Source organism: Kwoniella dendrophila, chromosome 11 (assembly GCF_036810415.1).
Source record: "Kwoniella dendrophila CBS 6074 chromosome 11, complete sequence".
NCBI classification, from domain to species: domain Eukaryota; kingdom Fungi; phylum Basidiomycota; class Tremellomycetes; order Tremellales; family Cryptococcaceae; genus Kwoniella; species Kwoniella dendrophila.
The window spans coordinates 482,009-496,621 of record NC_089486.1 but is presented as its reverse complement, the minus strand read 5'-3'; the positions used below and the strand labels follow the sequence as shown (position 1 = coordinate 496,621).

The 14,613-nt window shown below is 38.4% G+C and overlaps 4 protein-coding genes across 4 annotated transcripts; 1 reads left to right on the top strand and 3 right to left on the bottom strand.

Moving 5' to 3' along the window:
* Positions 1 to 215: 215 nt before the first annotated feature.
* Positions 216 to 7,087, bottom strand: L201_007738 (uncharacterized protein; the record flags this gene model as incomplete). The annotated part of the gene is made up of 20 exons (XM_066223444.1): positions 216 to 420; positions 516 to 555; positions 624 to 805; positions 897 to 1,013; positions 1,094 to 1,134; positions 1,204 to 2,384; positions 2,441 to 2,634; positions 2,700 to 2,764; positions 2,821 to 3,011; positions 3,074 to 3,273; positions 3,338 to 3,679; positions 3,742 to 3,809; positions 3,863 to 4,069; positions 4,128 to 4,241; positions 4,293 to 4,457; positions 4,516 to 4,635; positions 4,691 to 5,146; positions 5,203 to 6,207; positions 6,265 to 6,462; positions 6,527 to 7,087. 20 exons carry the CDS (start codon positions 7,085 to 7,087, stop codon positions 216 to 218), a joined length of 5,652 nt encoding a protein of 1,883 aa, XP_066079541.1.
* Positions 7,088 to 7,669: 582 nt separating this feature from the next.
* Positions 7,670 to 9,121, top strand: L201_007737 (uncharacterized protein; the record flags this gene model as incomplete). Its single annotated transcript, XM_066223443.1, has 6 exons — positions 7,670 to 7,732; positions 7,830 to 7,986; positions 8,069 to 8,181; positions 8,300 to 8,461; positions 8,563 to 8,751; positions 8,873 to 9,121. The coding sequence occupies 6 exons, from the start codon at positions 7,670 to 7,672 to the stop codon at positions 9,119 to 9,121; spliced, it is 933 nt and encodes a 310-aa protein (XP_066079540.1).
* Positions 9,122 to 9,464: 343 nt separating this feature from the next.
* L201_007736 (uncharacterized protein) lies at positions 9,465 to 11,727 on the bottom strand (the record flags this gene model as incomplete). The annotated part of the gene is made up of 14 exons (XM_066223442.1): positions 9,465 to 9,514; positions 9,580 to 9,589; positions 9,666 to 9,726; positions 9,822 to 10,055; positions 10,130 to 10,365; positions 10,469 to 10,663; positions 10,738 to 10,763; positions 10,822 to 10,887; positions 10,946 to 10,989; positions 11,075 to 11,202; positions 11,281 to 11,344; positions 11,438 to 11,487; positions 11,545 to 11,567; positions 11,637 to 11,727. 14 exons carry the CDS (start codon positions 11,725 to 11,727, stop codon positions 9,465 to 9,467), a joined length of 1,278 nt encoding a protein of 425 aa, XP_066079539.1.
* A 410-nt stretch (positions 11,728 to 12,137) lies between these two features.
* Positions 12,138 to 14,034, bottom strand: L201_007735 (uncharacterized protein; the record flags this gene model as incomplete). The annotated part of the gene is made up of 7 exons (XM_066223441.1): positions 12,138 to 12,336; positions 12,397 to 12,461; positions 12,522 to 13,389; positions 13,442 to 13,545; positions 13,605 to 13,736; positions 13,804 to 13,877; positions 13,947 to 14,034. The coding sequence occupies 7 exons, from the start codon at positions 14,032 to 14,034 to the stop codon at positions 12,138 to 12,140; spliced, it is 1,530 nt and encodes a 509-aa protein (XP_066079538.1).
* Positions 14,035 to 14,613: the final 579 nt, after the last annotated feature.

Sequence of the window (14,613 nt, the reverse complement as noted above, 5' to 3'; positions counted from 1 at the left end):
TCCTTCTTGGTTTTTTTTCCTTGCACGATAGCGACATCTGTACTATTTATATCTATATATATAATTCTTTTCTGGTAAATGAATATATCATATATTTATTGTTTGATTGCTACTATCCGTCATTGGATTTATGACAAGTTGTTACATGAGACATGTAAAAAAATTGGTTATTATACTTGATTATTCTTTTTCCATTTCGTATCGAAGCACATATCTTAAACATCCATCTTAGATCTCTGTGAATACCACCATTTACCTAAAGCGTTTGCTGCATCTACCACAACTCCATCGCCATTAAATACTCTAGCATTTTCTAACATCATTTCAACTTCATCGTCAATTTGCTTGGCTTCTCTATATTGACCTGTATCGAATTTGTTTTTTATTAATGTTAAATCTCTTGCATCATCCTCTGGAATACTGTATATGGTAAGAAAAATATAACGTTATCAGCTTGAATGGTGCACTAAATATTTCATGTGAAGTAGAAAGTCCGTATTGGAACTAAAACTCACATTTCGAAGTATTGTGGAATGCCCAAAGCGACAGGGTCGACTATGATCGAGTGATCACCGTGATAAGTAATACATTCAGTGAACAGTTAAGTATTGGATAAGACTTACCAGCAGTTCTGAACCATTCACTTTGTGGATTTTTAATAGCTTGATTAATCAAAGCACCCATTAATTTCCTTTCATCAGGAGTCATTTTTGATGAGACAACTTTTGGCCATTCTTTCCAATAAATAGATTCTACAATATCTGCAAGATTTGTAATTTCACCTGGTGGATTGAATTGTCGACAACTAATCAAGTGAATTGAGAAAAAAAAAATAGTATATGTAAGTTGAAATCATTGGTGGGTTCAAAGAGAAGAGGTTTGTATATTTGACTTACTTCGCGAATATCAACTCGATATCATTTGCGAATTGACCCAAAGTCTTGTATTTCTTACTTTCCAATTTTTTACTTATCGTACCGAAATCCATAGGATGTTTGATTTCTGTAAGATATCTATAAATTGCAACAAAGATTATGTTAGTATACGTTATATATATACCATTGTATATGATGGACCCAAGAAAATGCCTTACGTTGGACAGCCATCTGCTATAGGATCTACCGGTCGCAAGAACTGATAATCGAGATTGCAAGGAATGAGCACTAATTTTAGGCCGATAGGATCGCGAAACAGAATACTTACGAGGAAGGCGGATGGTTCTTTGATCAATAATGCGATCAGATTCTTGGCTCTCTTGAGTTTTATTGGACCCGTATTCTGGATAGTCGGAGGTAATCCAGCAGGAGGTTCCGGTCCACTGGGTATGAACCCAATAGAGCTTCCTGCCGATGGTAACGCTTGAGTCTGAGCTTGTTTTGCAACGGATGATTCACGCGAGGATGATGAAGGCTGGTACGGTTTTGCAGTTGGGGCGGGCGATACTGTAGACCTTTCGATGGAAGGCACTTTCTTTCTGTCGTTACCTGGTATCTGACTACCAGCTAAAGGTTTAGTAGCCTTGAGTTTCTTGATATTTGGTTTCGTGTCAACTGCCGAAGGAAGTGAAGATGCTGCTGGTATAGAAGGTGAATTGTTTTTGGAAGTAGAGGACGATGATGATGAGGGCAGTTTGAATTTGGTTGACGGTTGTTTGGGTTGTTCTTTTTCCTTCTCACGTTCCTTTTCGCGGTCCCGTTCTCTCTCACGACTTCTATCTTTCTCTCGTTCCCGTTCCCGTTCTCGTTCGCGATCGCGATCGCGATCATTGGTAGAATTGGTGAACGATATGATCGGTTTATCAGGCGATTTATTTCGAGGTTGAAATACAGCGATTTTACTCTTCTTCGCTGCTGGTGGATTAGGTGATTCAGCTGTAGCGGCGACTGCAGGTTCTGACTTGATTTTTATCTTTGCTGTTGAAGTTGTCGATAATGAGACGTCCTTAGTTGATGAAGGTTTAGGACGTTTCTTTTCTATTTCATCTATTTCTGCACCTAATATATCGTCCAATTCATTCTTAGATTTTGAAGGTTCTTTTCTCTTTTTAGAAATTTTACTTTCGGTAGATGGGAAAGTAGGTACAGGTGGTTTTTCGGGACTTTTAGCTGTCGAAAGTGTAAGAGTTGTCTTCTTAATCGGTGGTAAAGGTGGTGGTGCCATAGGTGGTACATGTTCTGTGATTGATGTATCGATGGTAACACTCTTAGGTGCTTTCACCTTGAACTTCACTGTGGTAGGCTTTGGAGCAGGCGAGGTTGTTTGCGGTGTAGGTGGAGGAGCAGCAACGGGTGCTGGAGGTGCAACTGGAACCGTTTTAGGTACAGCAGCTGCTTGCTGAGCAGCAGCTGCACTTGAGCTTAGTGTATGTTCGGTTTTATTCCATACTATTTGACATTGTCAGTGGGTCGAGGTTGGGGCAATCAAGAAAATGTCGACTTACAAGTAGTGAACGTTTTTTCGAAGGTCTCGCCCAGCTTCCTCACTACAGATGTAGGCGAAACATTATAGGTGTAACAATTGGCTATGATAAGCTTGACATCCGACACAAACTCCTGCCTATTTGCATACATTCCAGCATCGAGTTTGGCAGAAATCGTTTGAAGATCCATTGGGGTTTTAATGACAGTACCGTAACTAGCAATCACATAGACTGTTGAGTACACGAGGGCTTGGTATATGAGAGTGAGATATTAACTTACTCAGGCGCGTCATCTCTAACGGGATCAACAGGTTTTCTGAACCATAAACTACTTCTATGCGCGACCTGTTTCACTCTCCCATCTTAGCACTATCAACGTTGGAGATGCATATATGACTTACAAGTTTATGCAAAGCTATAGTTATGGCCTTGAAATCATTATCACTCAATCCCCTCCTTTGCTGTTTAGCGACTTTTTCTTTCTTCTTCTGCGTTGGCTGCATACCGTTAATGTTAGGGTTAAGGGTGAGTTTGAGGGGTATCGAAGTTCCTCCTGGTGTTATTTGTCCATCCATAATTGGGAAGCCGTATCCTGTCGGGTGATCAAGGGTAAGCTCACGGTATGATCAATATCGATGATCAAATTAAGCTTACCTTGAGAATCAGGTCTGATTTCTGAACTACCCATACTGAATCTTATCTTTGGTGTAGGCAGTGCTGGCGCAGTCTCTAATGTAGGCGTTTGCAAAGTGATAATATTTCCTGGAACGGGTTCTGTATTACTAGCAGAAACTATTTCCGCTACTTTAATTAAGGCCATTCTGATCTCATGATCATGCAAGGTAAAACTCGTACTGCAACGAGGAGAACAAACGATTAGCTTGTTCCGTCGATTGCAGAGTAATCGAGATGACTTACATGAGTGATTCTTGAATGAAGTCTTTGAGATCTGTTTTCTTGGCAAATTCCTTCCTGACAGCTCTAACAATAGCATTATTCTGAGCTTCATTCCTCTTCTCTTTGGCTTCTTCACTTTCATCCTCTATCAATCCTGGTTGAGGTACAGTAATTTCTCCCAACGCTAAAGTCATCAAGATCGATTCAGAAAGACCTCTCGCGACGTGTCGACGGACCGTAAGCGAATTATCATTTCTTATGACATCGTTCAGATATCTGTCTAGGGCAACAGATCGACCAGGCGGTTTACAAAGCATTAGTCCATCAAAGGCGACTATCCGTATCGGTTCGAAATTTCCCTCCCTTCGTAACGAACCAGATTTAGCTCAAAGACGTAAGGATTATCAGCAAGAAGAATGGCTCACCGAGTATAACTGAGCAATAATCTAGCATCGTTTGTTCTCTGTCCGGCTAGAATAGACTTTATATACGTCTAATTACGACGTTTGAGCGTGTGAACCCGTAATCAAGCACAAAGCCACTTACTTGTAACCCCGCCTTTGTAACCAAATTGTGATAACTAGGTACTAGCCTGTCCATCGTCATGACTCTATCTAAGGCTTCCATGGATTCTCTCAATAGTGATATTTCCATCTCCCTTTCGTTCTCATTCAGCGATTGTTGAGCGGATCCGTAGGTAAAAGCATTACCAATAGCAGTGATCACCGCCGCCAGGTAATACGAGTCTGACCACTGCAACAGAAGAGGTCAATGAGGTATTATAAGGCACTTCTGTAAAAGTTTTACTTACGTCATTTCCTGTATTATCATTCATTCTGAGCAAATCCAGCAGTATTTGCCTAACATTCTTCCAGACTGTTCTTGTTGCAAAGTCTCGAAGATCAGGCATTGCTGCTATCAAACTCTGCAAAGTAAGTTAGCACAAGGTACTTGAATGATTGATACCCCAACGTACCTTTTTCACAAAATAATCTGAGAAATTCGTGAAATTATTCGGCAAGGGTCTGCATTCCATATCTGTAGCTTCTGCTTCAGGATCACTAGGCGAGTGGCAGTATAAATGTTGAAAGAGCTTCAGTACCAGGAAATATCCTATATAATCACATTCAGACACATTGTACTGCGAAGGATAGCAACAGTCAGTCAAGCCTAACACTACATGGAGAACTGGCACATACCACTGCCAAAGCTCTTGCCGCCTCCATCCTAACTCTATAGTAGTAATTTTTCACTAGAACTGTTCTTGCTAATTCACTTGCTATTACTGGAGAGGGATAAGCTCTCATTCGATTGATAGCCTGTTTGAAGATGTCAGCTGTCTTCCTGTAGCAGATAAAGGAATATTCAACTTACCTCTAACTGAGCTACTACATCTCGATCACCTTGAAGTTGACTGACCCAACACCAAGGTTTCTCGTTATATTCAATTGTAGCCAACCATTCACATTCAGGATCAATTCTTATCCATTCATAACCACCACCTTCACCCATCATTTGATCAGCCTCGATTTCAGACCATTCCGCAACTTTCCATTTTCTACGTTCTTCTTCATCTTCCCAAGGTTGATATGCAAATACTCCAGCTCTATCTGCAGCTTGTAATCTAGCTTCATCTTCTTCATCGTTAGTTTCTCCTGCTGCCAAAGCATCTTGCATCTTACTAAATCTAGCTGCTATGTGTCCTGATCTTCTAGTACGTTTATATTTGGTATTAAATGGAAGTGGGAATGTTTTAGAAGGTGTTTTGATGTCCACCAAATGCTCAAATGGAGCTCCATCGGCTTCGTGAATTCGAACAGTCAAACTCCCCTTTGTTATGGGATTAGCTGAATGTTTGCGCACGGATCAATGACGAAGTAACTTACTTCGAAGAAATGAGTAGGCCTTTTCCATACCGCTGCTTTTCTCAGTTTCTCACCTAAACCTTGTATGTGGTCATTGGCGGGTTGAGATTGAACTACCGTAAATTCGACCAATAATTTCTTCTTGATGAAATTAGTTCGAATCGATAATCTAGGACAACCACTACCGAAAATCCATTGATCCTGAAACGTTTGTAGATCTAAACCTGACACTTTTCTACATTGTCTAAAAAAATATTGTGTCGACAAAGAATTTCCCTGCAATTCATCCGATAGTGACGCGACGAATATTCTCGGTATGACTTGTGAAAGACCAAGGGAGGTTCCTGTTTTTGCTATATACCTATCCAATATATGAAGTACTAATGGGGCTTTTAGATTGATGAAAGCTGTTGTATTGGCATCTGGTGGATCAATGATACCAGGAACACATAGAGGCCATTGTGAACCTTGATCTTGTAAAACACATCGATCAATATCTTTCTTCAACCTAAATCTATATTCATTGTTTCCTAATAAATGCCGAATAAATTGTGCTTGGATATATAATGCTAAACCATTGATGAGCCATGTATCGGCCAAAGTACGTTGAATGATATTTACTCCAACCCATTGTTGTATTAATGATAAAGATAATATTCGCCGGATTTCCAAAGCTTGTTCGATGACTTGAGGTGGATGAAGTAGATCCGAAGAAAGTATAGCTAGAGTTGCTGAAGTAGCGCAATCTATTCTTGGTTTATCCACAAATACAGCTTTAAAATCTGTAAATGGATATGAACCCATTTCAGCGTAAAAAGCCATAGCTCTAGGTAACCAAGATGTAGAATGTTTCAATTTATCTAATTCACCAGGAAGACAAAAAGCCAATATAGGTTTATGTGATTCATCAGCTGAACAACAGTGCATTTCGAAAGGACCAGCAGCAAACGAAATATGTTGGACAGAAGTAGGATTTGTTTGTAGATAATAGAATATCACTTTATTGGGATCATGAGGGTGAGTTACCTATCGAAGGATATTAGCTCGCCAACACGAGCGAAAGATATTAAACTCAATATTTACCTGTTCCATTAGTTCTCCACTACTGACAACCATTACCGGGAAGTCTTCCTCCTCTGGTCCAGGTTCTCCTCCTTCCAGATGACGCGGTACTATAAATTCCAATTCCCAAGTACACCTTTCCCATAGACTGTCAACACATGGCGTCCATATTCTGGCAGCATCGTATGATGTTGGGGATAAGAACATATGCGGTATTTGCTGATGGCAGAAGATAGAATCAGTTAAAAAGTTTTTTTCTTTCTTCTACTGAAAAGCAGCTTACCGAATCATCACCTGCATCACCTGGTCGATTAAATACAATACCTTCAACAACATCACCACCTAAAACAAGTTGATAATCAATCTGAATTTGAATTGGAGCGAAAGATACTTGAGTTTGACCTCCTTGATCTTCAGCACCATTTAGTGATGATGATGATTGAATTTGAGTTTGTAATAATCTAACCCAACCACCTGAAACTGAAATTGCTAATTCACCTTCGTCAGATTCACCCATTGATGACCAAGTTTTTCTTTTAATTTCAGGATGTGATTTGATATCTATAGGAGGTTCTCTAATTGGTAAAGGTTGAAATGAATTTGTTAAAGTAAACGATACAGGTGTAGGTAGAAAAGCTTCAACTGGAGTTGGTGAAGATAAAGTAACATTATTGATTTGTAATAATGAGGAAGCATTTAGATATATCGTTCTTAATGATGGATTAGTAGGTTGTATAGTTAAAAATGCTGAAGCTGTAATTATACCTGAGAAATCTATATCTAAGATATTCCTTTGATGTGTTACTGTAAAGCCTCTAGAGGCTCCATAGATATCTTCAGGCATATTGCTCGGATGGATGTGAGGATCGGGCCAGAAGCCAGAAGGAAATTACTGTTCTACAATCGTTCGTAAGAGCTAATCATGACTGGAAAGATGCCTGTTATTCCAAGGTTGATGCTGGTTTCGAAGAGTGTTTTTTTGAATTGTTAATGCTCTACCAGGTATCTTGTGCGAGTCAATTTCAGGAGTAAGAAGGAATTCAAAAATGTTGTGTTGAATTGATGTTATTTCATCGTCGTCTTATGATGTTTTCGTTTCGCGACTTGAACATGAATAGTTATGAGCACACCCATCAGGAACAGCAACCAACGCATGCCTATTACCTGTATCTTCAGCTCTCACCTGACTAGGCACGCGGGTTCGGACGGTAATAAGCGGAGACCCCGTATCCGAAAGTTACTCGCTCGATCAGATAAATATCTTGTAATCAGATATCACAGGAAACGGCCGAAAATCAGTCAAGTGTATATATATATATATATATATAGATAGATATCTTACAATTCTCTTTACAATACTATACCCAGCCTACAAGTTAACCAACACTACTGCTGATCTGCGTTCATCTCTAGTATTGAAGATAATATGTCAGACTCGGACGTCCTCCCAAAGACGAGGCAGCCGCCGACAACTCAAAGGGCATTAGTGGTATGTTTCGTTATTTTGTCATTGAACAGACATATCTAGTAGGATCGTTCGGAACAGTGATAAAGTGTTGACTTATTAACGTAAATCGTTGAAACAGTCAGGAGCTATATCAGGTATAGCGGTAGATTTTATGTTCTTCCCTTTAGATACAATAAAAACTAGAATACAATCTTCAGCAGGATTTTGGAACTCAGGTGGATTTAAAGGTGTTTATAGGGGTGTAGGTAGTGTTGGAATGGGTAGTGCACCTGGTGGTGAGTCGTTTATCTTTATACCATCATACTATAATTCTGTTATCATAGCTAAATTACCTGACATTTTTTTGGTGTGATATAGCTGCTGCATTTTTCGTTACATATGAAGCATTAAAAGAAAGATTACCAAAAATACAATTCTTTAAAGAGAACCCAGCTTTTAATCATATGATAGCTGCATCTGGAGCAGAGTATGTAAGTTGAACAAATTTATACCTATTCTCGCAATCTAGACGAGCTTTTACCCCATCGTTTCGCTTCTTATAATCGAATGGTATATTTAATGCTAATTGGACAATGATCTATGAATTAGGTATCATGTTTAATAAGAGTACCTACAGAAGTTGTAAAATCACGTACACAAACAGGTGCATATGGTCAAGGTAAAAGTAGTTTACATTCTGCAATTTCAACGATGAAATTTGAAGGTATAAGAGGTTTTTATAGAGGTTTCGGTATAACGATAGCTAGAGAGGTAAGCACAACTTGCTCATTAATATGGTCCTTTCTCTAAGTTATAACTGTTTACTTTTTGACTGATTTGATTTGATTTAAATATAAATTCAATATATTCAGTTACCATTCACATCAATTCAATTTCCATTATATGAAGGGATGAAATCATTATTATCTAAACATTATTTAGATGGTAGAAGACCTACATCATATGAAGCTGCTTTATGTGGATCTATAGCAGGTGGTTTCGCTGCCGGTGTAACTACTCCTTTAGATGTAGTCAAAACTAGAGTAATGTTAGAAGCTAGAGTGAGTGACAGACAGAATCTTCATTTATTTTTTTCAGTGATAGTGATGATATACTGAAAATGTAAATGTGCTGATTACGAGAACCATCGCTATATTTTATTGTATTTTATATATATCGCAGACATCAACGACACCCATCACAAATGGAATACCACCACCAAATCAACCTTCACCAGGTATATTATCTTTCCCACCTAGATTATTGGGTATATTAAAAAATGAAGGTTTATCAACTTTATTTAAAGGTTGGCAACCACGTTGTTTTGCAATTTCTTTAGGTGGTGCTGTATTTTTAGGTATTTACGATTTAGCTATAAATTTCGGTATGGATACAGATGGTAAAGATATAAAAGAAGATAAATTATCATAATAAAGTAAGAAGGTGAACAAGGCTAATACAGCCGTTTAAGCGAAATGGAATAGATTAGTACTAGATATATAATACACATTTGCATAGAAGGGCCTATCCACCACACAATACTAATACAACACAGTCTCAAGAAGCCACAGCAGGATTATAAGATGGGGGATCGTCCTCGGAATCGGTAAGAAGCAAACAGTATAGACAGAGGGAATAGCCACATTGGGCAACGGAATTTACATGAATTTTCGAAGGAACAGAAGTACAAACCACAAAATCAATGCATAGACAATGACATGAGTACATTTTACATTCTGATTGTATCCACCTTCCTACAATCCTTTTCCACAAATTAGTTTGCAAATGCTTGAACACCGGTAATCGCTTTACCTAAAATGAGGGCTGTATCGTTATGAAGCATATTAGCTGTTATTCTCATCTTATAAAGACGCAACCGATAAACCTACCGTGAATATCCTATAGTAAACAAACGGACAGTACAGAGTCAGCTCAATGATCATGATTGGCAGTTTGAAAGGGGTAAACAACATACATGTGTACCTTCATAGGTGTTTGCAACTTGTAAATTCTGCACATGTCTACCAATATGATATCTGTTGGTACAATATGCAACACGGCAAGAAGTAAAATTAGTATTCATCTGCTCTATTAAGGGGGCAAAAACTTGAAAGCGATTGACATAACTTACTCATCAGAACAAGCATTACCGCCCAAGATATCCAATAAAACTCTTGAATGTTTTAAAGCTTCACCGCAGTTATTTCTTTTCATCATTGATACCATATCAGGCGCCCATAAACCTTTATCTTTCAATCTACCTAATTGTAGAGAACCCAATAACCCAAGTGTACATGATGTCGAGGCATCAGCGAGTTTCTTTTGGACTAACTGGAATGATGCGAGTGGTCGGTTAAATTGTTTTCTATATCATTAAGTAAGACTTGGAGATTAGCGAGCGTGTTTGTTTCGTCATTGCGATATTTGCATCGACATTACCTTTCTAAGGCATAATCTCTCGATCTAGCAATACAATCTTCCAAAGCACCCATAACACCCCAACTGATACCGTATCTAGCATTGTTCAAACAACTAAAAGGTGATCCTAATCCACTTGATTTAGGTAGGATAGCATCTGAAGGTATTTTGACATTATCCATAAATATTGAGCCTGTGATTGATGCTCTCAAAGCTAATTTGTTCTTGATTGGGGGTGCAGATAACCCCTTAGCGCCCTGTTTGTTGGAAGGTCCAAATTTCATCAGCACTTAGACTTTGGTATCTTTTCTTATGATAACCTTTGATGTCAACTAATTTGGGCATCAAATCGAAACTCACCTTTTCAATCAGAAAACCCTTTATCTTTCCTTTCTCACCATTCTCAACTACTTTTGCCCATACAACAAATAGATCTGCGACAGGAGCATTAGATATCCAAGTCTTGCTTCCATTCAATGTCCATCCTTCGGATGTTTTGGTAGCTGTAGTTTCCATTGAAGATGGATCAGAACCATGATTTGGTTCAGTGAGACCCTATAAGGAGATCAAGATCAGTATACCATGAAGTAATGCTCACTGGGTTGAAGTACAAATAAAAGCAAACGTACGAAACAACCAATCATTTCCCCCGTTGCTATATCACTGAATATCAGCTTTTCTGTCCTGTCGGATATACAGGGAGATTATCTTACCTAGTTTAGGTAAATATTTCTCTTTTTGTTCTTCTGATCCAAATTCATTGATTGGGTGCATTACCACTACGGCCGTTCATCTGTCAATCATGCTTCTCGAAGTACTGAAGCAGCAAAGACATACAAGAAGATTGCACACTCATAGCTGATCTATAACCTGAATCTACCCTATAATTCGGATTTTTAATAGGATCAGCTTATCATGTTTCTAGTTTTACATTTCTGAGAATCGTATAGAAATGACCAGACTAACCTTTCTACTTCTCTAGCAATTAAACCATAAGAAACACTTGAAACACCTGCGCAACCATATCCATTTATAGTAGCACCTAATAATCCAAGTGAACCCATTTCACGTAAAATCTCTGGATCGAAATCTTCCTGAAAAGGTTATTAAATTTTTTTAAAAATTCTCTTCAATATTTTTTTGTTAAGAGATAAAAGTATTTATAAGCTCACATTTCTATAAGCATTTATAACTCTTGGTATTAATTTTTCTTGACAATAACCTTTTGCTGTTTCACTAAATACGATAAAATATAGTCAGTCAAATGCTTCTATTTACTAAACGTGATTTGTATTCATGGCAAATGAGGTCAAACAAATGATAGCTCACTGTATCTGTTGTTCTTCATCTGTCAAAAGCGATTTCATATCCAATGAATCCTACAATCGTGGTTAGATCGTAACACATTCTTCAATCTTGATTTTCGGTCAACTCACCTCCCAATCGAATTTAGCGAATTCTAGATGATGCATCGGATGATCAGCAAACCCATCTGTGAATACGGAGGACCTGTTCAATCCTGACTTACTACTTGCCATACCCCTCTTAGCGATCTTCGTAGGAGCTACTGAGGCCATAGGCCGTTCAAGTGAAGGCCGAAGTGTCTGAAGTCGAACCATGATATCTAATTGAATGCGAGAATGGTTTAAAGGTGGATAGAAATGCAAGACGGGACTATTGAAATATCAAGATATCCTGATCACCTTTATATCTATTCAGCTATTGTGAAGATATCTTGACGAAGGGTAAGACTATTTAGAAGCGCTTATGTTGGTCAAGGTCACCATATAAAGTCACGAGTTCAACTTAACCTCTTAAGATTATTACTACGGTCATATCCGGTACTCAGATCCCGGATTTACCGGCTAGCTCTAGGTTGACAATAAGAATAGTTTTGTGCATACGGCGAAATACATTTAAATGGTTACTCGGTCTTTCCTAACTATATATACATGTATATGCTCTTCCTCGTCCTATGTTTCTACTTATTCAGACAATATCGCCTCAACAAGCGTAGTTGGAATTTCAATCACGCTTCTCCGAAACGATCGGGCATGACCACAGGAGCTAGTAAACTCCAAGAATAAAGGGCGTAACAAAGCCATGAACTGATAATCCTCATCCACATTGTTGTCTCTGATCGACCGATGTAAACATCAGGTTCAGCGACATCGAAAGTCGATAGTGGATCGGTAGGATGAGCGACCGGTGAAGTAGAAATAATAGCCCTGCGAGTATATAGCTTATTAGTGCTCACATATGGTGGGTTAATGAGGGACTCAACTTACCAATCGGTCAGCAATCCTGCAACATACATAGCTGCCATGACAAAGATGATATGGAACCACGAATACTAGAAGGGGAACGAGTATGAGCTAACATTACAGTATCGCATCAGAAGGGAATTACTCACATTATATTTGGTACCACCTCTCTCATCATCTCTTTCTTCGCCAATTGTAGTTTCAATCTCATCATCATCGTCTTCAGGTTCATCTAAAACACTTGCAGGTAAAGAACCAGCATTTACAGCGGCTAAAATAGCTTGATATCTCATTTCATCTCTTCTACCTTTTGGTTGATTTGTAACTAATCTAACTTCACCATCCTCTTCACCACCAGATTGATCTGTTGGAAGAGCGATTGCACCTGCTCTATGACCTTTTCCTACTAAAGCTTTAGATTGAGTAGCAGCTCTTGAAGTTGAATAAGCAATAGCCAAAAAAGTGAATAAAGCACCAATTATAACTGTTGTAGTTTTTGTTCCACCACTTGAATGTAATGGATTACATTGATCTCCTTTACCATTATGATTTACTACAGCAGATGCAGTTAGATAAGTACAATAAGCAGCGACCATAGATGCTTGAGTTAAACCTGATTTTGGATTTGCTTCTTGAACAGGATGTGAAATAGCTAATATAGTCACTATTACTGATAAAATTAAATTGAATGAAATGAAAAATGTATTTGTACCACAACCTGATCCAGCAAAGAAAACAAACAGTAATGTTGTTAATGTGATTGATGCTGCGAACATTCCAAATGTTGATCCAACTAAAATAAATTGCCATAAACTTGATTCACCTCTTTCCCAATGATCTAAACATGTTTCAGACCATGTATGTGCGAAATCAACTAAAAGTACTAAACCAATTAAGATGAATAGGAAAGCTCCTATAGGTGCAATATAAGATCCGTAAAACATGAAGAATTCGTTAGGGATTAAGAATGATAAGAAGGATAAAAGGAAATAAAGTAGAAGTTTCAACCCCCACCATCTAATAATCCAGGTCAGCTAGCTTATCGACGACAAAAGATCAGCCAGCTCACCCATTCTGTATGGCAGCTCTTTTTGTTTTCGTCGTTCTGACACCTATGAGACTTGCTGAGAGTAGCAAGTGGAATAAGGCAAGCGCGAAACAGAATCGATGAACCTATAAAACGAAATTGATAAGCTTTCTTTTGAAACAGAATCTCAATCATAAAAGCTTACAGCTAATAAACCATAACATTTCCCACCTGAACAATCCATTTTTATCCAATCCCAACTTAATTTTTCCAATTGTCTGATAGCTATATCCGTTCGTGATAAATAGGCCAACATTGATGACAAAGCGAATATAAGCTGTTTAAGGGAAAATATCAGTTATTTGCTGCCCAAAATATAAGAAGAGTGCAACGATTAAACTAACACCGAATCCAACTCTAGTAGCTATAGATGAATTACAATTACATGATTTACAAAATGCTGAAGCAGCTGTTCCACCTGTTTTCATGATCCGAATTATATTATCAGTGTGATCAAAAGGGAATAAGAAGAAGCGGTTCAACGTACCCATAAATATCATACATCCTGAAAAAAGGGATGAACCTATAGCGCCTATACCACCTGTAAGCAAGGGTATGGATAGTAGAGCACCCATGTTGAGTCTTTCGGCGCTTCGAAATGTTGATAGTGATCACAAATGTGACTGTTGAATGAATTAAGAGATGAAGGAAATGGTAAAAAGGTTACTGTAATAATGGGTTTGATAGTGGCGAAAGTACCGAAAGGAACGGCTCATCATCAACATTGAACTTGAAACCGGGAAATAGCGGAGCAGATTAGGCGCCTCAGTAAGCCATGGCAATGACGCGCCTGGCTATCAGCTTTTCATATTAACGGCAGCTCTGGTCGAAAATTATGCAAGGATCTCATGAACGGGCAGATGGAATGATGAAATTATCTTCTCATTTCTGATTTATCTTTCTATCTTGTCTTTTTGTATCTAATCAACCCAAAACGTAAAGCCAAGAATGTGAGTAGAATTTATATCGTCCATTTCATGATTTGTCATATATTTCCTGCTATCTTAACGGTCTTACAAATTCTTTCACCCCTTTCATGCTACCTCCTTTCTCAATGATGCTTGTCACAAAGATATGTTAGACTTCTGCAGAGTGTTTTGCGCTCACAGTAGATACCCATTTTTCGACTCCTGAGAGATTCTCATTGTCAATTC